Genomic DNA, 26,660 nt, shown 5'->3' on the forward strand with positions numbered 1-26,660 from the left:
AGTAACCCCTGAGTGCTGCTTAAGGCTATACTTTTAAGGGTCATTTCTTTTTTTAAATTAATTTAGGTTTTTGGGTCACACCCAGCAGCGCTCAGGGGCTACTCCTAGCTGTGCACTCAGAGTTCGCTCCTGACAGGCTAAGGGAACCATATGGGATGCCAGGGATCAAACCCAGATCTATCCCGGGTTGGCAGCATGCAAGGCAAATGCCCTGCTGCTGTGCTATCACTCCGGCCCAACAAGGATCATTTCTATAGTGTGTTACTAAAGAAGTAGAGCATGTAGAGCACCTGAAACCATGAAGAGTTAGATGATCCTCTTCTGAGTGTGAAGCTGGTTCTAGGTGTTGCTTTTGCCATTGATGATAGTTCTTCCCTTCCTTAGATGGGTTAGCGGGAGAGGATGCAGCATAAGAAGAAAAGAAAGAAAGGAAGGAAGAAAAAGAAGAAAGAAGAAAGAAAGAAAGAAAGAAAGAAAGAAAGAAAGAAAGAAAGAAAGAAAGAAAGAAAGAAAGAAAGAAAGAAAGAAAGAAAGAAAGAGAGAGAGAGAGAGAGAGAGAGAGAGAGAAAGAAAGAAAGAAAGAAAGAAAGAAAGAAAGAAAGAAAGAAAGAAAGAAAGAAAGAAAGAAAGAAAGAAAGAAAGAGAAAGAAAGAAAGAAAGAAAGAAAGAAAGAAAGAAAGAAAGAAAGAAAGAAAGAAAGAAAGAAAGAAAGAAAGAAAGAAAGAAAGAAAGAAAGAAAGAAAGAAAGAAAGAAAGAAAGAAAGAAAGAAAGAAGAAAGGAGGAAGGGAGGGAGGGAGGGAGGAAGGAAGGAAGGAAGGAAGGAAGGAAGGAAGGAAGGAAGGAAGGAAGGAAGGAAGGAAGGAAGGAAGGAAGGAAGGAAGGAAGGAAGGAGAAAGAACAAAGAAAGGAAGGAAGAAAAGGAAGGAAGAAAAAGAGAAAAGAGAAAGAAAGAAGAGAAAGGAGGTGGAGGCTAGCTCTAGCCGGCATGGGGTTGGGGGGACCCCATGTGGAAGGCCTTCTCCCTAACTTGGGTGCGCTGGGAGCCTTGATAGGCTCCCAGCCTTCCCTTCTTCTGCTCCCGGCCTCCAGGCCTTCTGGGGTGGCAGCCCAGGCGGCCAGACAAGGTGGGTGTCGGGGTCCCTCCTGTATGGGGTCCCGGCTTTCCCCGCCCTTCCCTCAGCTCTAGGGAGGGAAGGGCACAGGGTGTAGGGCGGGCAGATCCAGGCTTCCGGCTCTCTCTCAATCCTCTCTTGAGCTGGAGGCTAGCTCTAGCCGGCATGGGGTTGGGGGAAACTTCATGTGGAAGGCCTTCTCCCTAACTTGGGTGCGCTGGGAGCCTTGATAGGTTCCCAGCCTTCCCCTCTTCTGCCCCTGGCAGAAATGGTTTGTCCTAACTTGGAGTGTGCTGAGATTTGCTCGGTTGCGCTAAGTTTGTCACTGGCAATTTCTGACCACTCTGCATATGGAAAACCGCGTGGGGGGGGGGGGGCACTGCTTGTATTGAGTATTCCTTATCTTTGTTATGTTTTGCGTATCCAGAATGTCCATTTTGTATTCTGCCCTTTTCCATACCCCTTCAAAGCTCATTTTTACTCCTTAACTCTCAACCAAACATCACTAACCCACATTACTCTTTTTAACTTCAGTATTGCAAATCCTACTCACAGATCTAAGCCGTGAATTATGTGTAACAACCCTGAACTGTTTCAAAAGACATAAAATGAACACGTATGTCTTTAGAATATTTTGTTTTTCCCTGACAACTATAAGTCTTACTAAATATTCTCTTATACAATGACATCTAACCACTTTTTATCTTCTCTTTATGAGCTGTTCAACAAGGAATTTTGGTGAAAGAGTCCCCCAGTTTAATGCTTATGATTGAACCATGTCATGGGGATTATTGGACTTATTCTTATGTCCCCCATATGCACCAATAACGCCACGTGGCATTGCTCCTTTTTTGCATAGGCACATTAAAATGAGAAAATACTATACATACAAATAAGATCCTATCTAATAGAGATTGGAATACACAAATCTTGTAGTGCAAAGGGACCTTACACCCTGAACATTGACATAATGACCTGGCACAGGCCTCAGAAGAAAGGGCATTTTCCATTTACCCCTGAACCAGTGAAGCCATCCATGAAACATCCAGGTTTGTCTATAACATCACCTGGAAGCAATCCTCTACCACGGAAGACCCTACCACTGCTCAGACATCGACCTGCTCAAAAGAGACTTCCCTTAACACTGAGAAGACTTAACAACAATGACCTGCTTACAGGACAGGGCTTCCTGCATTGCCCTGTAATGGTGAGGTGAAATGAGAAGACGCTCCACATCATGACTTCAATGTAGGATATGCAGATTCCAGGATCTTTAATACAGAAACATGATACCAACAACAGAGACTGTGTGAAAAATGTGTTGGCACTACAGACAATGTCTTGGATTAGACGATAACTTGCCTGGAGCCTAGAGTTGGTCTTATGCCAGGAAACTTCAGGGGTAGGATTTCTTTGTATTTAGGCCAAGGTTATTCCTTTCCATGCCTCTCATATTTTGGTGGGCCTATGCAAACAACAATTGCCACTCTAACACCGTTTTTACTGTGCTCCTTTGACTCTAATCCTTAAAAAGAACCCACTTAAAATTTGAGGTTAACTTAAGCTAATATGCATGTACATGGAAATGTAAAAAATACTATGCCTGTAATGTTTAAGGAGTTATGTAAGTTTTATGGCTTTAGATTGCCTTGTGTGCTGTTAAAAAATATTATAATGTGTTACAATCTGGGGACTTGAGGGACAAAGTAATTGTACATGGATTCTGTTTTATTTATCTTAATGTTCTTTGGCTGAAGATATCAGCAAGGGGACTTCTTCTGAGAATTATGTTATGAGTGATTGTCCTTCCACTGTAACTTTACCTTGTCCTCTTTCTTTGCATCTTTGTTCTCATAATTCAAAATTAAAAAAAATTCAAAAAAAAAAGAAAGAAGAGAAAAAGAAATAAAGAGAGAAAGAAGGAAAGAAAGAAAGAAGGAAGGAATGAAAGAAATAAAGCTTAGACTTGAAAGATGAGTCATTTGGTGGGTAGTATGGGAATATTTCAAAAGCAGGCTTGAGTACAGGTCTGAAAACAGGATGATTTCAATAATTTTTAGTGAAAATGAATATGTGAAGGAAAGGAATGATGGGAGCCAAGGCAGGAAGCAGATTTAGTGAATTCTGACTATGAAGTTAAGTTTTCCATAAGGGATATTTTTTGCGGGGAAGTTTGAGACAACTCCTGGTCTCCACTCAGAAATTATTGGATTTTTCACTCTGTAAGACACACTTGACTATAAGATGCACATAGTTCTTAGATGAGGAAAACAAGAAAAAAATAATCTAAAGCAAATGGTGCAATGTGAGATGCTGTCTCTGGCAGTTGGAAACAACCAGTCTGTGAGGCTGAATATGTTTAAAATACACTGGTGTATAGCTGATTAAACACAATTTACCTAACTATTTTTTTACATCAGAAAATATAAAAAAAACATTTAAAATATTTTTTGTTAATATAAACAAATAAAAGTTGCAGCAGTGATCAAATAGTCTTAAATAAAACCTCTATATGTGATGGTGGAAGTGCATTAACCTGATTGCTCGTCTTATGTGGTATGTCTGTGCAACAAAGGGAGTAACACTGCTGATGTCAAGTGGTTATGCTATCCTCCCCTGCACTCTGGCTTCAGCTCCAGGCGGCATTCGCTCCATAAGATACACAGACACGGGCCCGGAGAGATAGCACAGTGGTGTTTGCCTTGCAAGCAACCGATCCAGGACCAAAGGTGGTTGGTTCGAATCCCAGTGTCCCATATGGTCCCCCGTGCCTGCCAGGAGCTATTTCTGAGCAGACAGCCAGGAGTAACCCCTGAGCACCGCCGGGTGTGCCCCCCCCCCAAAAAAAAAAAAAGATACACAGACACTTTTCCCCATCTTGAGGTGGGTGGAGTGCGTCTTTTGATACGAAAAATACAGTACTCCTGGCAGGCTCCAGGGACCTTAGGGGATGCCGGGGATTGAACCTAGTCTCTGTGTAAAAGGCATATGCCCTATCCACTGTGCTATTGCTTCTGACCCCCATGAGAAATTTTTCTTTTGTATTTGAGCCACTCCTGGCAGCACTCGGGTTACTCCTGGCTTTCCACTCAGAAATCGCTCCTGGCAGGCTCGGGGGACCATATGGGATGCCGAGATTCAAACCACCGTCCTTCTGTATGCAAGGCAAACGCTTTACCTCCATGCTATCTCTCCGGCCCTAAAATTGTCTTTTAATATTAAAGGAAGTCTTCATATTAATGATTTATAAATTTATCAAAGCACAAAATCATTTTATTTTAGTTTTTTACAAAATCACTTTCAGGGGGCCGGAGAGATAGCATGGAGGTAAGGCATTTGCCTTGCATGTAGGAGAACGGTGGTTCGAATTCTGGCATCCCATATGGTCCCCCAAGCCTGCCAGGAGCAATTTCTGAGCATAAGCCAGGAGTAACCCCTGAACACTGTCGGGTGTGACCCAAAAACCAAAAAAAAAAAAAAAACCAACAACAACAAAAAAAAACAAAAAAAATCATTTTCATAAAACTTGTTAAAAATATATGTGACTATTGGTATAGTCATTCTCATTTAGAAAGCATATCAGGCTTGGAGCTAGAGTACAGCTGTAGAGTGTTTGCCAGGAGCCCAACCTCAGACCAACCCCAGATGGACCCCGGTTTGATTCCCAGCACCCCATAAGGTCTCCCGAGCCTGCCAGGAGTGATTTCTGAGTGCAGAGCCAAGAGTAATCCCTGAACGCCGCTGGGTTGGCCCCCCAAAACCAAAACAAATTAACAAAAATTTAAAAAGCATATCGTTATTTGTTTCAATAGCTTTCATTTTCAGTTTCTTTTATATGCCCAATTCTCTTAGTTGACTTAATCTGGCATCTCAAAAAATCATATATGGCTGGAGAGATATTATACTATATAATACTTGTATTATTATTCTAGTCTATACCTAGCTCATTGATCAGAGAACCAATCTTTATTTTGATCACAAAAAGTTATGATCACTTTATAATACACTTTCAAATTAGTAATAGATACCTTTGCATTTTTCTTTTTCTTTTTTTATGATGAATATCTTTATTTAAGCACCATGATTACAACATGCTTGTAGTTGGGTTTCAGTTATAAAAAAAGAACACCCCCTTCACCAGTGCCACATTCCCACCATCAATGAACCCATCACCCTCCTCCCCAACCCCCTGCCTGTCTTCAAGACAGGTATTCTATTTCTCTCACTTGCTACCATTGTCATGATAGTTGTCAGTGTAGTTATTCGTCTAACTGAACTCACCATTCTTTGTGGTAAGCTTCATACCCTGGGCTGGTCCTTCCAGCCCTCATCTCTATTCTGGGTATTATTACAATGATGTCTTTTATTTTTGTTAAATTCCATAGATGAGTGAGACTATTCTGTGTCTATCTCTCTCCTTCTGTCTTATTTCACACAGCATAATAGTTGGTTCGAGTCCATCCATGTATAGGAAAATTTCATGACTTCATTTTTCCTGATGGCTCCATAGTATTCCATTGTGTATATGTACTACAATTTCTTTAGCCACTCATTTGTTGTCGGGCATCTGTTTTCCAGATTCTGGCTATTGTAAATAGTGCTGCAATGTATACAGGTGTGAATAAGGCATTTTTGTATTATGTTTTTATGTTCCTAGGGTATATCTCTAGGAGTGGTATAGCCTTTGCATTTATTTTTATTTTAATTTATTGGGTGGAGGGGGCCACGATAGTGGTGCTGAGAGGTTACTTTTGGCTCTGTGCTCATGCAGAAATTACTCCTGGCAGTCTAGGGAGATATATGGGATGCCAGGGATTGAATGCAGGTCAGTCATGTACAAGGCAAATGCCCTACCTGCTGTGTTATTGTGGTCTCTTCTTGTTCACATAAACTTTAGTGTTGACTTTCCTAGGTCCTTCAAGAATGTCATTAGAATTTGGATAGGGATTGAATCTATGTAATAAGTTATGGAGCATAGTAATTTTTTCTTTTTTTTTTTCTTTTGGTTTTTGGGCCACACCCGGCGGTGCTCAGGGGTTACTCCTGGCTATCTGCTCAGAAATAGCTCCTGGCAGGCACAGGGGACCATATGGGACACCGGGACTCGAACCAACCACCTTCGGTCCTGGATCAGCTGCTTGCAAGGCAAACGCCGCTGTGCTATCTCTCCGGGCCCGCATAGTAATTTTTAACAATATTGATTTTTTCCAATCTGAACATGAAATATTTCCCATTTCCAAAGGTCTTCTCTTTATTTTTGCTTTTTGGGCCACACCAGCGGCACTCAGGGGTTACTCCTGGCTCTGAATTCAGAAATCGTTCCTGTCAGGCTCAGGGGACCATATGGGATGCCTGTATTGAACTCGGATCCGTCTCAGGTTGGCTGCATGCAAGGCAAACACCCTACTACTGTGCCAGTGCTCTGGCCCAGGTCTTCTCTCTTTTTTTTTTGGGGGGGGCACACCCGGTGACGCTCAGGGGTTACTCTTGGCTATGCGCTCAGAAGTCGCTCCTGACTTGGGGGACCATATGGGACACAGAGGGATCGAACCATGGTCCGTCCTAGGCTAGTGCAGGCAAGGCAGGCACCTTACCTCTAACGCCACCACACCGGCCCCATCTCTTTCTTAACTAATTTAAAATCATCTTGGTCTAGATCTCCATTTTTTGTTAAGAAGAGTAGAATACGGGGCCAAGGCGGTAGCACAGCAGTAGGGCATTTGCCTTGCACACACTAACCTAGGATGGACCGCTGTTCGACCCCCAGTGTCCCATATGGTCCCCCAAGCCAGGAGCAATTTCTGAGTGCATAGCCAGGAGTAACCCCTGAGCATCACTGGATGTAGCCCAAAAACCAGAACCAAAAAAAAAAATTAGAGTACTTGAAAAGTCTTGTGTAGAGAGAGGAACAGATTCAGAATGATAGCTCTCATATATGGATGTAAAGACATTTTGTAGAGGCATATACAATACCCAAAGTCAATAGAAAAGGCAAGAGCATAACTGGTCTTCAGCAGGAAGCATGCATATAGTGTTGAGGGACAGGGGAACACTAGAAAAAATGGTGGAGGGGGAAAAAAGTGCCTATCACAGAGGCAGGCTGTCAGGGGAAGGGATATTAGTGGAGAGTACTGGACATTGGTGAAAAGATTGGTGTTGAAACTTTGTATGTATATTACTCAATCAAAATATCTTTGTAATTTTGTAACTCATTGTGATTCAATTTTAACAAATGGAAAGAAAAAGCCACTGTGTAATGGCTGGATGAATATACAGCAGGTATATATATAAACATCTAATATAAATATATATAAAGCACTGGCATCCCACATGGACCCTTGAACGTTGCCAGAATCATCCCTGAACACAAAGTAATCCCAGAATATAATAGCCAGTTAATGTTCTGAAACTAAAATAAATAATAAATAAATAAATAAATAAAATAAATAATAAACATCGTACATATAATACAACAGCCAATGTGGCCAATGTCTCCCAGATATATCTATCAAGATGCTCCGTTCAGAATAATGAAACATTCTGCACAATTAACTTATTACTGTGTTGGACATATAAATTACCATATATACTAGAGTATAAGCCAACCCGAATATAAGCCAACCTCCCCTAATTTTATCCTAAAAGCTGGGAAAATTTTTTTTTTTTGGGGGAAACTAGTAATCTATTGGAAGAAAATCAAGAGGTGACTATGACTAAATGTCCATAAAAATGCTTACTCTTCTCCTAGGTGTTCTTTGACCAGTTTGCTAGAATACAGAATAACAACATAGAAGACAACTTTTTTTTTTTTTTTTTGCAGGCTATTTGTCACCAACAGGCTATCCAATCAAGTCTTTTTACTGATTTGTAATCCAAAGTAGTTCTTTTTTTTTTTTTGGTTTTTGGGCCACACCCGGTAACGCTCAGGGGTTACTCCTGGCTATGCGCTCAGAAGTTGCCCCTGGCTTGGGGGACCATATGGGACACCGGGGGATCGAACCGCGGTCCGTCCAAGGCTAGTGCAGGCAAGGCAGGCACCTTACCTTTAGCGCCACCGCCCGGCCCCGTTCTTTTTTTTTTTTTTTTTTTTTATTGTATTGGCTACTCTTTTCTTCGTTTTTTTTTTTTTAATAACAATATTTTTTTTTTCTTAACACCACCCATCACCAGTGCAACATTCCCATCACCAATGTCCCAAGTCTCCCTCCTCCCCACCCGAAAATTTAATGACTCGAGTATAAGCCAAGGTGGGAAATGCAGCAGCCACTGGTAAATTTCAAAAATATATATAACAATTACAATAATTGAGGAATCAGTAGGTTAAATGTTTTTCAAATATTTATTGCTAAAGAAAAACTGTAAACTAACAACAATCACTTTAAAACTTTAAAGTGCAGAAAACCAGAGCTTAACAGATACATCAAGCTAAATCACAAAGGTTAAAATCCTTGGAAAATGGATTCTTCCTCTTCATCTGTAAGTCCGGAGCTTCAGCTGTATCTGATGTGAGGCTATCAGCATAGACATTATCATCATCACTGAGTTCGAGGATATCATCGCTACTGTCGGTCTCATAAAATGTGCAGAATATTGTGGTTTAAATAGTTTAGTGGCATACAGTTCGGTTCAGCCGCTTACCTCTTCAGCTCAGCTGCGACGTGTGGACTGAGCTGAAGCACTGTCCCCTCCGCAGATGGCAGATGATGACTGGAGACTATGCACGCACCCAATCAAATAACCTGTATGACTTGGAGTATAAGCCAAGTTCAGGATTTTTGGTCACAAATTTTGTGCTGGACAAACTTGGCTTATAGTTGAGTATATACGGTATATCACTGCCTGCTGTGCTATTATATTCTTTACCAGGATGGAGTGCAGTATGTTTTTTGTTTTTACTAAGTCAGTAAGTCACACATGGGTGTACTCAGGTCATACTGTTGGCTCTGTGCTCAGCAATCAAGCTGGGGTTAGCTTTATCCAAGGCAAGCAACTGAACTCCTGTACTACTTTTCCAGCCTGTGAATATACTATATTCTGCCTAAAACTTTCAAGGGGTAAGGCCTAATATAGGTAATCACATGACATTGCATTACTATAACATTAATAAAGCCTGGGCCAGAGAGATAGCACGGCGCTAGGGAGTTTGCCTAGCACACAGCAGATCCAGGATGGAACGGTGGTTGGAATCCCAGCATCCCATATGGTCCCATGCATGTCAGGAGTGATTTCTGAGTGCAGAGACAGGAGTAACCCTGAGCACCACTGAATGTGACCCAAAAAAACAAAACAAAAAAGATTAATAAAACCAATCAGAGCAACTCTGCAGTTTAGCTGACTGGAGGTTTTGGGTAGCTCAATGTTTTGTAACTGAATTCACATTAGTGAAGCAAGTTTCATTTAAAGAAAAATTATAACTAGGTTTGATCGCTGGCATTCCATATTGTCCCCTGAGCACTGCCAGGAGTAATTCCTGAGCATCAATGAATGTGGCCAAAAAAAAAAAAAAAAAAAAAAAAAAAAGAAAAAAAGATAATCAAGTCAGTAAGGGATAAAGAAGAACAAAATAGCTGCTTAAAAATCTTGTTAAAAAATAGGGGCCGGAGAGAGAGCATGGAGGTAAGGCGTTTGCCTTTCATGCAGTATGTCATCGGTTTGAATCCCGATTGTCCCATATGGTCCCCGGGGCCTGCCAGGAGCAATTTCTGAGCCTGGAGCCAGGAATAACCCCTGAACACTGCCGGGTGTGACCCAAACACCACAAAAAAAAAAAAAAAAATCTTGTTGAGGTCAGAAAGTATTATTTTTCATTTTGGTAGATATTTCAATGTGAGGGAGAGAAAGTTGGGTCATTCCTGGAAGTCTGATATGTGATGCCCGAGAGTTTGAATCAGTTTTGCATACAAAGCAAAAGTTGGCTAATTTCTCTTTCTAAGCTTCAGATTGAATAATGTGAAAGCAAGTATTTTAGAATTATACACTTTTTGTTTTTGGGCAATGCTCAGTGATGTTCAGGGTTTACTCCTGGCTCTGTAATCAGGAATTACTCTTGGCAGGCTTGGGGATACGTAGTGTAACAGTGTGCCAAGAATTGGACCAGACTTGGTTACATACATGACAAGCACTCTCTGTTGTATTATTTCTCTGAACCCAGGACCTGACATATCCAAGTGTTTTACACTTAGCGAGATCCATGGCCAGCATGAGGTAATTGTGGGGATCCCTACTAATCCTGGGAAGCCACCAGAGCTTCACGTGAAGGTATCTGGGAAGAATTCAGTGTCACAGCCTTTGAGTCATCTACCAGGCTTTTATTCCTTTATACAGGAAAAGATAAAAAAACCCAAACAACTTAAATTTATGTAGATAAATTATTTTATTGATTCAAACTATTTTCATTTGTATGTTCAAAGAAAAAACTTAATTAACAAAATGTAAAATGACTTTTCATAAGTTCCCAGTGTTAAGCATTTCGATCTCTAAGAGAAGGTAAAATGAAAAAGAACCAAGAATAGCACCAGGCCAAGATTAATTTGATTAGATAAGGATAAATCCACTTAAGCATTTTTATACTTAATCTATATAATTAGAATGATATATTCTTGATGCTTGTTTTTTTGAGTTCATAAACAAATAGTTCAAATTTCTAGTGTAGCACTACTCATGATTTTAAGGTTTCATTTCATAAATTAAAATGGAAGATTCAAATTGTTATGAAACGCTGGTTTCCAACTTAAGATTTAAATGGATGTTTAGATGAAAATTTCTCAAAAATATAGTGATTATATCTGAGTAATTACATTATAAAGTGAATCAACTAAGATGTGCTTTTGAGATTTTTTTTCTTCAGAAGTTGGTTAAACTATTATACAGGAATCAGGGTCCCATTTTTCTCTCCTCTTGGGTTATATGGTTCTAAGAAGCTAAGGGCTGGAGATTTCATAGATGGGATAGTAGTAACTAATCAGTGCCTGTTTCTGTGGCCTTGGCTACTTTTCTTTTTTTGGTTTTTGGGTCACACCCAGCATTGCTCAGGGGTTACTCCTGGCTCCACACTCAGAAATTGCTCCTGGCAATATGCTCGGGGGACCATATGGGATGCCGAGATTCAAACCAATGATCTTCTGCATGAAAGGCTAACACCCTACCTCCATGCTATCTCTCTGGCCCCATTGGCTACTTTTCAACTGAGTGCCAGCTTACATGTTAATGCTTTTTTCCCAGTAAGCACAGACATTAAATATATCTGCCTACTTTTCCTTTTCCATTCAGTAACCAATTATCTTGATAGTAAGGATGGGGTGCAGAGGGATTGTGATGTGGGTAGGAAGGGCTTCCTAAATTTTACAGCTTTGGTATATCTGAACTAAGCAACAGCTTATTACTATTACTGATTGCAAACTACGTAAGAATTGAAAAGTGCCTTTCCAATAAATTGTACATTTTCAATAGTTTTTTCCCCCTTTCCTAACGGGGACCAGACATACACTGGTTTTGGTACAGTAACTTTAGAAAGGAAAAAAAAAGATGTTTTTTTGCATGTTAATTTCATCAGGAGACTCCTTCAAAACCAGAATTTGCTTAGTAGGGAAGAAGGAAAAAGGGGGGAAAGGCCAGGAATGCTTAATGCTTATCACTATCAGCCTTCACATGGACTCTTTGAGTAAGAAAGTTTCAAGGGAGTGAGTGAACTAAGATATTTTAAATAGCAACATTAGAAAGAAAGAGCAGGTCCTATGGTCTTTGGGCCAGGGAACTACGAAATTGATTCTAGTAGTCACTGGGGTAATTGAAAAGCTAGATGTTGTCTGAGTAAAAATTCCTAGAAGTCTTTACTGACAGAATCTATAGTTCAATTTGTAGCAGAGTTGGCTACACAGTCCCAACAAATCACATTAGAAAATTTAAATTAGATCTATTTAAATGTAGTTTGATTCTTTCAACTTTGTACTATGATTATCTGTATAGTAGGATTCTAAATTGAAACCATCTCACTCGCATTTGCCCTATTCATTCAAATTTTGAAGAACAAAAGCCCCAAAATTTTTAGAAGTGATTAAAAAAATGGCCTATTATTCACTTTCTTCTTTGAACATTTTACTCAAGTGCTTTACTAGAGTTACCAGTTCAGGGTTTCCACCACATTCATCGATTTGTTTAAAGGCTTTAGATTCAAGCTCTTTAAGAATATTCCGAGTGTATTCAAAAGAACCTACATTCTCCAGATAATGTACACAGTACTTTTTAATATCTATGTTTTCGGTTCTCTGGCGTAAGATACTCTGCACCTGGGTGCTTTCAGGTCTTGACCAAATAGCATGAATAGTAGGGAATGAGAATTTTCCTTCTGTTAGATCTTCACAAAAGCTTTTGTTTTCACTATATTCTTTGGAGTGTAGATTAGCATAATCATCTCTAATTTGGAAAAAGAGACCAAGTGTATCAAGTAAAGGCTTTAAATCTTCTTTGTAATCAGAAAACAACTGCATGAGACCTACTGCTAATCCAAATAGTCCACCTGTCTTTTGTAGCACCATACTTTTATATTCTTCTTCAGTAGGACAAATGTAATTATCCCTCCAATAAATATCTAGGCCTTGCCCTAGATGAAGTTCCAAAAGTTGGCGAGTAAAAAGTTTGACTGCATCTGGGTGATCAAGAGTTAAGACTTTCTCTAGACCAAGGAAGTACACATAATTTGCAGAATTAATGACAGAAGGAACTCCATAGATGCTGTGTGCCACTGGAAAGCCACGTCGAAGTTTTGAGTTGTCTTCTATATCATCAATAAGTAAACTGGCATTATGCAACATTTCCGTCACTTCAATGATAATCTAACAAGAGACAATTAAAATTTTCATTACATTTGAACTACTAAACACATCTTACAAATACTATAATTAGCAGCTTATGACAATCTGTATTTTTTCCCTGGGAGTAGGTTCGTGAGGAGAGATGCTCAGGGAACCATATGTGGTGCCAGGGATCTGAGTAAGAGTTGTGGCTGTCAAAGCCACATACAAGGCAAGTTCTTATTTCTCTGGCCCAAGAGTCTTGGTTTTTATAATTATTTGGATACTTCAAAATAAAACAATACCTAAATATTAAGTTAGATATTAGTTAGATACTAAGTTAGCTAAGAATATTTTTACATGGCATTTATTAAATTCTCATGGGCTAATTAACAAGATTAGAATTGCTTCAATAGGGGCTGGCGAGGTGGCGCTAGAGGTAAGGTGTCTGCCTTGCAAGTGCTAGGCGAGGAATTAGCCAGGAGTAACCCCTGAGCATCAAATGGGTGTGGCCTGAAAAAACAAACAAAAAAACAAACAAAAAAAAGAATTGCTTCAATACCTGTAGTTTGTCTTGAGGAACCTTGAGCCAATAATTAAATGCCTGTGAAAGCTTGGTTCTCACTTGTTTACCTGAAATTAAATAATAAAAATTTGATAATAAAATTCAGAAACTTTCTCTAAAACTCATCAGCTACTAATTCCAGCCCACTGATTCCTTGCAGGGCCTACTTTCTTTTTTTTTTTTTTTTTTGTTTTTGGGCCACACTGGGCGGTGCTCAGGGGTTACTCCTGGCTGTCTGCTCAGAAATAGCTCCTGGCAGGCTCGGGGGAGCATATGGGACACCGGGATTTGAACCAACCACCTTAGGTCCTGGATCGGCTGCTTGCAAGGCAAATGCCGCTGTGCTATCTCTCCAGGCCCAAGGCCTACATTCTACTGCTGGAACTCTTTGCCAAAATTCACATCCAAAATTTACAAACTTTTGAAATTTAGGAAGCCAAGTAAGATTCTGAAACACATTAGTGACTCTACCAGTATTATGCTCTCATTTTTCCTTTTTGGGGGGTGGGGTTTTGGGACCATATGTGGAGATGCCCAGGACTTACTCCTAGTGGATAACTCTTTTTTTGGGGGATAACTCTTATATGGGGGACTAGATAGGGTGCAGAGATCAAACCTGGGTCAGTCATGCACAAGGCAAGAATCCTACCTACTATCTCTTTGGCACCAGGTTCTCACTTTTCATTGAATTTTATCAACAAAGTAAAAAGGAATTTATTCTAGTTATAGGTAATTAACATGGTCTCTTTCAAAGAATTATAAGTAATTTTTGTTTTGTTTTGCTTTTGGGTCACACCCGGCAACATTCAGATAATATTTTTCGCTCTGCATTCAGAAATTACTCCTAACAGGCTCAGGGACCTATGGGAATGCTGAGAACAAAACCAGGTTGGTCTCATGCTACTGTTCCAGGCCCTATAGATAAATTTTTGTCTTTTTTTTTGGGCCACATCTGGCAGTGCTCAGGGGTTACTCCTGGCTCTTCGCTCCGAAAAAAACATTACCTGGGGCTGAAGTGATAGCACACGGTGGACCCAGGACAGGTAGTGGTTCAATTCCAGGCATCCCAGCTAGTCCCCTGAGCCTGCTAGGAGCAATTTCTGAGAGCAAAGCCAGGAATAAGCTTTGAGCGTTGCCGGGTGTGACCCCCAAAAACACTAAAATAAAATGAAAAACAAAACAAAACATTACCACTAGATAAAAAGCAGTTAAGAAAATTACAGAAATTTTGGGGCCAGAATGATTAGCACAGCTATGGTAGAATGTTTGTCTTGTAGGTGGCCAACCCTGGACGGACTCTGGTTCGATTCCTGGCACCCCAGTTGGTCCCCCCAGTCTGCCAGGATCGACGTCTGAGTGCAGAACCATGAGTAACCCCTGAACGCCGCTGGGTGTGACCAAAAATCGAACAAAAATATTACAGAAATTTATGATGTAGATAAACTTTATGATTAAAATGTAACTATAAGGCTGGGGCCAGAGCAGTGGCAAAAGCAGTAAAGCGTTTGTGCAAGCGCTAACCTAGGACAGATTGAGGTTCAATCCCCTGGCGTCCCATATGGTCCCCCAAGCCAGGAGCGATTTCTGAGCCCATAGCCAGGAGTGACCCTTGAGCGTTACCAGGTGTGGCCCAAAGAGCAAAAAATAAAAAGTAATATAAGGGTTGAAGAGATAGTGGTCCCTGAGTACAGTCAGGATCAAGCCCTGATTGGTGCTAGATGTGCTCCCTCATCCCTTACAGTTCTTGTTTTTGTAGAATAATAGGTCCTTACAATCACTGGCAAAAAAACAGAAATGTTTTATGACTGCCCAGTTTCAGCCAGTGCTTGTTAATTTGTTACAAAAGAAGTCCAGCAATTGATGAGCAGAGTGCAGGAGAAATAGTGCCTTATTTCTCAACAGAATTTCCTGAAATAAAGAGTTACTAGTTGATGAACAAATTTTACTATTGGATTATTTAAAAGGAACTTTTCCTTTCATTTTCCATTTTTTTGTTTTTGTTTTTGGGTCACACCCAACAGTGCTCAGGGGTTACTCTTGGATCTGTGCTCAGAAATCGCTCCTGGCAGGCTTGGGGACCATATGGGATGCCAGGATTCGAACCTGGTTCCGTCCTATGTTGGTTACATGCAAGGCAAACGCCTTAATGCTGTATTATTACTCCGGTCCCACATTCTCCATTTTTATCTTCCTTCAAATCTTCAGAAGCAATGACATTAGCAGGTCTACTCTCTTAGAGCCTGCTAGAATAGAAATGAATCTAATCATGATGGTTTCCAAGGTATAGCTAGGAAGCTAGCCCTCTTATGTGTTTTGCAGAATAAACCCAGAGTCTCATATATGGAAGGAAGCAACCTACCACCAAGAACATACACATTATAGAGCTATCACTCTGTGAATTTTGTTAACTATTTATCCTTTAAAGCCTCATGAAAAATAGAAAATGCCTTGGTGCCAGAGATGCATGCTTTCCAAGTGGGAGTCCTGAATATGGTCTTTATAAACATATGGTACGCATGACTGGGACTGGTGGCACTTCCTCAAACCACAGACACTAAATAAATTGCCACTGAAGTATGTGCACTCATAAAGAAAAATGTGCATTCTAAAACAGAAATAGCGTTTATTTTGAATGAGTTGAATGCATCATTATACTCTTGTCATATCATAGAGTTTGATGGTTTATATATTAATACCTTTTCTAATAAAAATGTATTTCAGGGGCTTGAGCGATAGCACAGTGGGTGTTTGCTTTGCATGCGGCTGACCCAGGACAAACCTGGGTTTGACCCCCAGCATCCCACATGGCCCCCTGAGCCTGCAAGGAGCAATAAAGTAGCCTGGGAGGCCAGGTGGTACCAGGAATTGAACTCAGGCCTCCTGCATGCAAAGCAAACAGTCTAACCCATTGAATTCTTTCTGTGGTCTCAAGTTATAGATTTATAGTTGAACTTACACACAACCCACATTTAAGGCAAGAGAGAGTTCAAATGGCAGAGTACATGTTTTGTATGCAGAAAGCATGGGTTTGATCCCCAGCATTATATGATTCTTGCCAGAAATTCTTGAGCAGCAAACTGGATGAGCACCTGAGCACACTGTCATGAGTGGCCCCAAATCCAAAGCAACAATAGAAAACCCAAAGTTGAGGCCAGAGAGATAGCACAATGGTAGGGTGTTTGCCTTGTATGCAGCCGACTCAAGATGAATTGTGGTTAGAATCCCTGCATCCAATATGGTCCCTTGAGACTGCCAGGAGTAATTTCTGAGCACAGAGCCAGGAATAACCCCTGAGGGCCGCTGGGTGTGACCCCCCCCCCCTCAAAAAACAAAGAAAACCCAAAGTCTAAACTTATTAGTGAACACCTGAGTTTATCCCTAGTACCAATACAAAAATCAAGTGAAAAGTAAAAAATATATAAAATAAAGCACCATGGGCCAGAGAGATAGCACAGTGGTAGGGCATTTGCCTTGCGTGGCCAACCTGGGATGGACCCAGGTATGGTTTGTGGCATTCGAGATAGTCCCCCAAGCCTGTCCAGAGCGATTTCTGAGCAAAGAGCCAAGAATAAATCCTTCCTGCCAACAGGTGTGGCCCTAAAGCCATTAAAAAAAAAAAAAAAAAAAAAAAGAATAAAGCTCCAGTGCAATATATGACCATGGGAAGTAAAATTTGAGTACGAAAAGGTTTTTGTTGGGGCTGGAGCGATAGCATGGAGGTAAAGCATTAGAGCCAGGGGTAACCCCTGAGCGCTGCCAGGTGTGACCCAAAAACCAAAAACCAAAAACCAAAAACCAAAAACCAAAAAAAAAAAAAAAAAAAAAAAAAGAAAAGGTTTTTGTTGTTATACAAATTGGTATAATTGGTATGATTTACCTTTACTAACTGAACAGTAAGGAATAGGAATTCATGCATTCACAAAGAAAACAACTTGCGATCAGGGAAATGGTACAGGAGATAAGGCCTTGTCCTGTACACAGAAGACTCAGTCAAATCCCTGCTACTACTGCATGTGGTCCCCTGAGCATCACGAACATCAGTCCTGATTACAGAGATAGGAATAGGCCCTGAGTATCTGCATGTGTGGACCATGCTGCCTTCTTTCTCCCTCAAAGAACAAAATGACTAAGGTAGAAAACTGTTTTAGTATTTTTGTTTTATAAGGTATATAACTGAATTTTTTTGTTGCTGGTCATTGGAATACACCTGACAATGTTTAGGGCGCATTCCTAGCTTCGTCCATAAGGATTACTCCTCATAGGGCTCACAGGAGAAGATGGGAATACTGGGGATTGAATCCAGAGTATGTGCAAGGCCCTATCTACTGAACTAATGCTCCAGTTTGATTGATTTTGTTGTTATTGTTTGGTTAGACCTAGAGGTACTCAGGGGTTACTCCTCACTCTGCTCTTAGAGATCACTCCAGGTGGAATTGAGGAGCAAAGAGGTGACAGAGATCAAACCAGAGTTGGCTCCATGCAAAGCAAGCAATTTATATGCTCTGGCCTGATTATAGATTTTTTTTTTTGTTCGTTTTTGGTTTTTGGGCCACACCTGGCGGCGCTCAGGGGTTACTCCTGGCTCTGTGCTCAGAAATCATTCCTGGCAGAATCATGGAGCCATATGGGATGCCACCATCCATCCTGAATCGGCTGCATGCAAGGCAAACGCCCTACCTCTGTGCTATATATCCAGCCCTCAATTATAGATTTTTTTTTTTTTTTTTTTTTTGGTTTTTGGGCCACACCCGGCGGTGCCCAGAGGTTACTCCTGGCTGTCTGCTCAGAAATAGCTCCTGGCAGGCACGGGGGACCATATGGGACACCGGGATTTGAACCAACCACCTTTGGTCCTGGATCGGCTGCTTGCAAGGCAAACACCGCTGTGCTATCTCTCCGGGCCCCAATTATAGATTTTTTTTTGCCACATCCATTGGCGCTCAGGAGTTACTCCTGGCTCTGCACACAGAAATCACTCCAGGAAGGTGTGGGAGACAGACCATATGAGATGCTGGGATAGAATCTGGGTCAGCTACATACAAGACAAATGTCCTTCCTGGGGCTGGAGAGATAGCATGGAGGTAAGGTGTTTGCCTTTCATGCAGAAGGTCATCAGTTCGAATCCGGCTTCCCATATGGTCCCCGTGCCTGCCAGGAGCAATTTCTGAGCACGGAGCCAGGAGTTTCCCCTGAGCACTGCTGGGTGTGACCCAAAAACCACACACACACACACACACACACACACACACACACACACACACAAAAACAAATGCCCCCCTGCTGTGCTATTGATCTGGCCTCAGATTATAGTATTTTCTTGCCCCCCCTTTTTTTGGGGGGGGAGGGGCCCACCCAGTGATGCTCCGGGGTTACTCCTGGCTATGTGTTCAGAAATAGCTCCTAGCTTGGGGGACCATATGGGGCTCCAGGGGATCGAACATGGTCAGTCCTAGGTTAATGCATGCAAGGCAAATGCCCTACCGCTTTGACCCCAGATTATAGTATTTTTATTTGCACATGGCCAACCTAGGTTCAAGACCCTCCTCCCCAGCCAATCCCCTATATGCAATAGGGCCCCCCTGAGTCTGTCAGAATCAATTCCTGAGCACAGAGCCAGGTGTGGCCCCCAAACAAACAAACATACAAAAAAATCCAGAGCTAGCAAATCTAGCCTTTTCTGGCTGCTAGTATTTGAATGACTAGTTACAAGGCATAACTGAACTGTTACCTGGTAACTGAAGTAAGTATTTGTAGGGTTCTAGAAGAATATTTTGAGTTCTTTCTTGAGTCTTCTCCATTGCTTTTAAACTTCAAAGCTGACCTGTTAGAAAGGAGAAACATAAAAATTGTGTCATTAACTTAGTTATCTTGTTTTGTTTTGTTTTTTTTTTTTTGGTTTTTGGGCCACACCCAGCGGTGCTCAGGGGTTACTCCTGGCTGTCTGCTCAGAAATAGCTCCTGGCAGGCAGGGGGACCATATGGGACACTGGGATTCGAACCAACCACCTTTGGTCCTGGATCGGCTGCTTGCAAGGCAAACGCCGCTGTGCTATCTCTCCGGGCCCTAACTTAGTTATCTTGAGTGTCAAAGGAGATACAAATAAAACTTTTTTGAAAAGAGACATTTTCAGTTTCCCTTTTACCCTCCTTCATTCCCCTCTTTTGTATTATAGGAGATAAGACTTCTATATGTAGTACATGCATACCTGACCTAGAGCTTACTAACAGGTCTACACATTTAATACTTTTTTGTGGAGGGGCCACGCCCAATGGAGCAATTCTAAGAAAAATTCTTTGTGTGTGTGTGTGTGTGTGTGAAGAAAAATTCTTTGTGTGTGTGTGTATGTGTGTGTGTATGTGTGTTTCTGGGCCACACCTGGCAGTGCTCAGGTTTTACTCCTGACTCTACGCTCAGAAGTCGCTCCTGGCAGGCTCGGGGACCATATTGGATGCCAGGAATCGAAGCAGGCTTCATCCTGGGTTGGCAATGTTCAAAGCAAATGCCCTACCGCTGTACTAAGAAAATTGTGATTTGTCAGAAAGAACAAAGAAAGTAATTCTAAGGAGAATATGAGGAAAAGTGGGGAGAGTAATAAGCCCTGATCATAGTCAGGTGTGGATCCCAAAACAAAACAAGAAGGAAAGGAAAGGAAATGCATATTCTACACACCCTAAAGTATTATAGTGAGACTTCCAGGATGAAGTGTTATAAAATAATCCAAATCTCTCAAATGAATCCAAATCTCTCAATTAAACCAGGATTTAATGTCCTTGGCTGCCCCCCAATGATCAAAAACAGATACTAAAAGTTATATTGAAGGACGATACCCATTCTTTAACAAACGTGGACAAGAATACTAGAGAGGAAGGGGAGGAGAAAGAGAAAGTGAGTGAATTACTGGCAGTCTAGAATGCTGGAGTGATTCACTCTGAATTTTTGTACCTCAGTATATTCCAGAATATACCCATTTCCAGTGTAGCACCACTCATGATTTATTTTTTGGTTTTGGGCCATACCTGGTGTCGCTCAGGGGTTATTTCAGGCTGTGTGCTCAGAAATCGCTCCAGGCAGGTGTGGAGACATGTGGGATGCCAGGAATCAAACCCGGGTCCATTCTGGGTTGGCAGCATGCACGGTAAATGCTCTATCATTGTGCTATCACTCCAGCCCCACTACTCATGATTTCAAAGTTTCGTTTAATAAATTAAGATGGAAGATTCAAAATTGTTATGAAACACTAGTTTCCAACTTCTCAAGATTTAATTGGAGCGTTTAGATGAAAATTTCTCAAAAATATATAGTGATTATGTGAGTAATTACATTATGAAGTGAATCAACTAAGGTGTGCTTTTGAGATTTTTTTTCTTCAGAAGTTGGTTCAACTATTATACTGGAATCAGGGTTTTATTTTTTTCCCTCCCCTCTTGGGTTATAGGTTCTAAGGAGCTAAGGGCTGGAGATTTCATAGAAGGGATAGTCAGGGTTAAGGCATTATGTAACTAATCAGTGCCTGTTTCTGTGCCCTTGGCTACTTTTCAACTGAGTGCCAGCTTTCACGTGAATGTTTTTTTTCCCCCATTAAGCACATATATTAAAGATACCTGCCTACTTTCCCCTTCCCATTCAGTTACCTTTATCTTTTTTTCCATTCAGTTACTATCTTGATAGGGATGGGGTGCAGAGGGATTGTGATGTGTGTAGGAAGGTACTGGGTGTTCCTAAATCTTACAGCTTTGGGATATCTAAAGTAACAGCTTATTATCTGGGTCACACCTGACAGTGCTCAGAGGTTACTCCTGGCTCTGCACTCAGAAATTGCCCCTGGCAGGGTCAGGGGACCACATGGTTTTTGGGTCACACCTGGTGACGCTCAGGGGTTACTCCTGGCCATGCATTCAAAATCGCTCCTGGCTCGAGGGACCATATGGGACGCTGGGGGATCGAACTTCGGTCTAAGCAAGTATGTGCAAGGCAGACGCCTTACCACTATGCACTGACCGCTCCGGCCCCTGGCAGCTTATTACTATTACTAATTGCAAACTATACAAGAAAATTTCCCCCTGGGTCCTTCTTTATGGTTGAATCTTTACTTTTTATTTTTTCTTGTGGCTGTCTGCTCAGAAATAGCTCCTAGCAGGCAAGGGGGACCATATGGGACACCGGGATTCGAACCAACCACCTTTGGTCCTGGATTGGCTGCTTGCAAGGCAAACACCGCTGTGCTATCTCTCCGGGCCCCAGCTTAACTCTTGGCACCGCTTGGGGAAATATAAGGTGCCGGATGAAACCTGGATTGGCTGTGTGCAAGGCATATGTCTACCTACTGTATCAGTACCATCAGTACTTTATTATTCTGTTGCAAGTATTTGCAACAATAACCATCAGGACAGCAATCAGGGCACAAGCTACACAATAGTTATATATTAATCACTCTGTGTTCCTTGAGGTATTGCAATGAGGTCTCAATGCAGCAATGCATCCTCCCTGGCCTTTAAGTTGAAACTGTGGCCCAGTTAAGTTTTTGCTTTTTTTGTGTGTGTGTGTGTGTGTGTGTGTGTTTTTTTTTTTTGTTTTTGTTTTTTAGGACACACTGGAGGTGCTCAGGGATTTTGTTCTGGTTCGTTGCTCAAATATCACCTCTGGTGGTGCTTGGGGACCACATGCAATGACATAGATTGTGCAAGACAAATGCCTTTACCACCGGTAACTCCTGACTCTCTGCTGTAATTTTTTTTTTTTTTTTTGGTTTTTGGGTCACACCTGGTGGCGCTCGGGTTACTCCTGGCATACTCAGGGGACCATATGGGATGCCGGGATTCGAACCACCATCCTTCTTCATGCAAGGCAAGCACCCTACCTCCATGCCATCTCTCTGGCCCCTCTGATACTAGCTTTATTTGCCCTCATATCATTTTTTTTTTTACTAATTGCTCTGATACATTTAGAACAGTATAGGTATCTCAGATTTACTGTCTTATTTGTTTTTAGTTTGCACTGACTGTGCTCAATGAGTGGACTTTGTGGTGTAGGGCAGTGGTCGGCAAGCTGTGGCTCTTTACACTTTTTAATGTGGCTCTTTTGTGTGCTGGGCGGCCGCTCCAGGAGACAGGACTCTGCTCCTTAGCAGCGACAGAGGCTAGGAGCAGAGTCCTGACTCCTGGAGCGGCCGCCTGACACACAGAAGAGGGTATTAAAAAGTGTAAAGAGCCGTAAGCGGCTTGCGGCTTGAGAACACTGGTAGGGAAATCAAGGCCTCACACAAGCAAGGCCGGTGCTACACTCGATGTACCCTTTTCCTTCCTAGGACAATGAGGTGGTGGTTTCTAGAATCTTGAGCCTAAGAACTGAAAGTATGTCTTTTTGTAGTTTACTCTGAAGTAGCTAAGTGGTTTTTGTTCTGTGTGTATGTGTGTGTGTACAGGAATCAAATCCAGGGCCTCACATATGTAAAGCACTCCCCTTCAAATCAAAATGCCAATTTACTGTGCAGTAATGGGGGAAATAAAGAGAAATAATTTCTTAGATAAAAGGTCAGTGAACAAAATCACAGGTAGAACCAAACTTGCATCTCAGATTCTTCAATATTTAAATTGGCTCATAAACATCCTGCTTACTTCATTTTTACTTGGGAACTTTCAGAGTTGGGCCCCAGGTTGTTTAAGTGTGTGGGAATGTGGCTGCTGCAAGAGTTTCACAGGGATACAGGAGAACAAAGGATGATAATGTAATCTCACTTCCTATGTACTACCTCGGGGCTCTTACCTCAATTTCTTTTTTCTTCTTGTTTTTTTTTTTTTTTTGGGGGGGGGGGGTTGTGTCACATCTGGCGGAGTTCAGGGGTTACTCCTGGCAGGCCCGGGGGACCATATGGGATGCTGGAATTTGAACTGGGGTCCCTTCTGTGTTGGCTGCGTGAAAAAGGCAAATGTGCTATAGCTTTAGCTCTGTTGCCTCAATTTCTTTTTATGTTGTCAGACCTTACCCTCGGGCTCATGAGTAGGCCTGGTTCTGCACTCAAGTGTCATTTCTGAGTTCACCGGCCCACACAGTAGCAAGTTGGCCCCATCTGGAGGAAAAGGGCAGGTCAGCCCCTGCCCTACTGAAACCAAGTCAGCTGCCTTCATCACCACAATCAGCATTTTCCAGATGGCCCTGTCTCATCATTGACCCTCCATGATTCCCTTCGGAATTTGACCGATCTTCACGTACAGAGGTTTGGGGGGTGATATCTGCTCCCACATCTCCCTTCTTCCAGGAGGCCTGGCAGCTGAGTACATGCCCATAAACTTTTGTAGTATCAGTAATATTGTTTCAATCTTGGGACAACTCCATTTATTTGATATTGTCATCTCTATAGAAACAACCTGATTTTACAGAATGGACAACTAACAAGAGCTCACTAAACTTTCTTCCACTGTCTTAATGATTTCATTGGACATAAAATAATTTTCTTTCTTTTTTTTCTTTCGGTTTTCGGGTCACACCCGGCAGCGCTCAGGGGTACTCCTGGCTCTATGCTCAGAAATCACGCCTGGCAGGCTCCATATGGGATGCCGGAATTCGAACCGATGACCTTCTGCATGAAAGGCAAACACCTTACCTCCATGCTATCTATCTCTCCAGCCCCCTTCTTTCTATTTTTGAAACTTTCTTCTCTTCCTTTATATTTTTTCTTTCATTTGTTCCCAGTAACTTTGCTTTTACTTACCTGGAAACAAATGTATTATAATCAACTATGTCAATTATGTGATGCATTTTCTTTAAATAAATTAAAAAAACAAACAACCCTGGATAACATATAAAAAAGTTATTTCTGGTGATGCGGTGGGGACCATTTGAGGTGCCTGGTACTGAATCTGGGTTGGCCAGGTGCTCGGCAAACTCTGGTGTACCCTTTTGCTTCCTAGGACAATGATTTAGTAGTCTCTATAATCCTGAGCCTAAAAAACTGAAAGTCTTTTTTGTAGTTTACTCTGAAGTGACTAGGTGGTTTTTGCTATAGATGTGTGACAGGAATCAAATCCAGGGCTTCACACATGTAAAGCACCTCCCTTTAATCAAAATGCCAACTTAATAACCAATAAGTTCCCCTCCCACTGTTTAGTTGCTCAGTCCATTACCTCACTTTTTTTTTTAGTTTTTGGGTCACAACCGGCAGGGCTCAGGGGTTACTCCTGGCTGTGAGCTCAGAAATCACTTCTGGCAGGCTTGGGGGATCATATGGGAAGCCAGGATTCGAACTACCATCCATCTGCGCAGCAAGGCAAACGCCCTACTGCTGTGCTATCTCTTCGGCCCCTCATTACCTGACTTTTTTTATTTTTCGTTTTTGGTTTTGGGGCCACACCTGGCAGCGCTCAGGGGTTACTCCTGGCTCTATGCTCAGAAATCATTCCTGGCAGGCTTGGGGGACCATACAGGATGCTGGGATTCGAACCACTGTCCTTCTGTATGCAAGGCAAACACCGTATCTCCAAGCTATCTCTCCGGTCCCATTACCTCACGTTTAAAAGCAGTTATGGAGGAAAAAAGAGAATCCTTTTAGCTAAAAGGCTACTCAGACAGAACCGAACATACATTTAAGATCAGGGGTCCTCAAACTTTTTAAACAGGGGGCCAGTTCACTGTCTTTCAGACTGTTGGAGGGCCAGATTATAGTAAAAACAAAAATTATGAACAAATTTCTATGCACACTGCATATATCTTATTTAGAAGCGAAGAAACAAAATGGGAATAAATACAATATGTGGCCCGCGGGCCGTAGTTTGAAGACCCCTGTTTAAGATGCTTCTTTATTTAAACAGATTCATAAACATCATTCCCAAGTAGGCTGAGTGCATAAATCAAGACTTTTCTTTCTCAGTCTCCATCAATCAATATGATTTGGGTTAGGCCCGGGACATGTATGAGTAGGGGCTTAGAAAACTCGCTCTAGGGCGATAGCACAGAGGGTAGAACATTTGTCTTGCATATGACCAACCGGGGTTTGATCCCTAGCATCTCATAAGGTCCTCCAAGTCTGCCAGGAGCCATATCTGAGCGTAGAACCAGGAGTAACCCCTGAGTGCCGCCCGGGTGTAGCCCAACAACCCTCCCCGTAAAGAAAAAGTAAACTCGCTCTAGACTCTAGGTTTCCTAATGAGTTATTCTTTCTGGAATGTTCCTTCCGTAAATAGTAACTCTTGCCATTCATTAGCCTCTTCATCTCTCAATGCAAGTTTGCAGGGCAACAACACTTCTCCTAACTCCTCTAGCACACACGAGTGCGTCCACCGCTTTGGAGTTTTTCTCACCGGGTTGGATTGGCTCGGCTAGAGCCACAGCAGTGTTCCTGCAAGGGGCACCCTAAGCAGCAGAAAGGACGGAACTAGAAGAGACGCCGAGTGCATTCCAACAAGTTCGAGAGTGAGGGCAGAGAACCCTGCAGGGAGGAAGTGCAGCTACCACCCAGTTATCTTGCAAACGGCAGTCAGCTTCCAGCTTCCAAACTCGCCCAACATGCAAATGGGTGCTCAGTTCTCTCTTTTCTCTCAGTCTCTGACGGTCTCTCCTCTCCTCTCCTCTCTCTTTTTTTGCAGTGCCCGGTGCTCAGTTAGTGTTCTCTCTCTCTCTCTCTCTCTCTCTCTCTCTCTCTCTCTCTCTCTCCTCTCCTCTCAGTTAGTGTTCTCTCTCTCTCTTTCTCTCTCTCTCCTCTCTCTCTCTCTCTCTCTCTCTCTCTCTCTCTCTCTCTCTCTCTCTCTCTCTCTCTCTCTCTCTCTCTCTGTCTGTCTGTCTCTAATCTCTCCTCTCCTCTCCTCTCTCTCTCTCTTTTTTTTTTGTAGTACCCGGCTCTGTGCTCAGAAATCACTCCTGGGGGCCGGAGAGATAGCATGGCGGCAAGGCGTTTGCCTTGCATGCAGAAGCTCGGTGGTTCGAATCCCCGAGCCTGCCAGGAGCGATTTCTGAGCACAGAACCAGAGTAACCCCTGAGCGCTGCGGGTGTGACCCAAAAACCAAAAACCAAAAAAAAAAAAAAAAAAAAAAAGAAAAAAAAAGTAATCACTCCTGGCAGGCTTTTGGAGAGGAGAGTGAGATCATGTGGGATGCCGGGGATCGAACTCAGATCGAACTACCACTCCGGTCCCCAAGCTCATCTTCCTGCTCCAACTCCAGGAACGGAGAGTCTGGTAAAAAATAAATAAATAAAATTGCC

General features: G+C 42.1%; 1 protein-coding gene and 1 pseudogene across 1 annotated transcript; one reads left to right on the plus strand and one right to left on the minus strand.

The window, feature by feature from the left end:
• The first annotated feature begins 230 nt into the window (after nucleotides 1-230).
• On the plus strand, nucleotides 231-418 carry LOC126031518 (uncharacterized; annotated as a pseudogene).
• An 11,758-nt stretch (nucleotides 419-12,176) lies between these two features.
• GGPS1 (geranylgeranyl diphosphate synthase 1) lies at nucleotides 12,177-19,288 on the minus strand. The gene is made up of 3 exons (XM_049789014.1): nucleotides 19,196-19,288; nucleotides 13,465-13,535; nucleotides 12,177-12,944 (listed from the first exon to the last, which is right to left on the minus strand). Exons 1-3 carry the CDS (start codon nucleotides 19,263-19,265, stop codon nucleotides 12,183-12,185), a joined length of 903 nt encoding a protein of 300 aa, XP_049644971.1. The 5' UTR covers nucleotides 19,266-19,288; the 3' UTR covers nucleotides 12,177-12,182.
• Nucleotides 19,289-26,660: the final 7,372 nt, after the last annotated feature.

Source organism: Suncus etruscus, chromosome 15 (genome assembly GCF_024139225.1).
Source record: "Suncus etruscus isolate mSunEtr1 chromosome 15, mSunEtr1.pri.cur, whole genome shotgun sequence".
NCBI lineage: Eukaryota > Metazoa > Chordata > Mammalia > Eulipotyphla > Soricidae > Suncus > Suncus etruscus.

Excerpts from the sequence above, each read along its gene's own strand:
- GGPS1 (XM_049789014.1), bottom strand. The coding sequence starts at position 19,265 with ATGGAGAAGACTCAAGAAAGAACTCAAAATATTCTTCTAGAACCCTAC. Across the intron at positions 13,536-19,195 it reads ATACTTACTTCAGTTACCAG|GTAAACAAGTGAGAACCAAG; the intron begins GTAACAGTTCAG and ends ATTTAATTTCAG. Across the intron at positions 12,945-13,464 it reads TTCCTCAAGACAAACTACAG|ATTATCATTGAAGTGACGGA; the intron begins GTATTGAAGCAA and ends GTCTCTTGTTAG.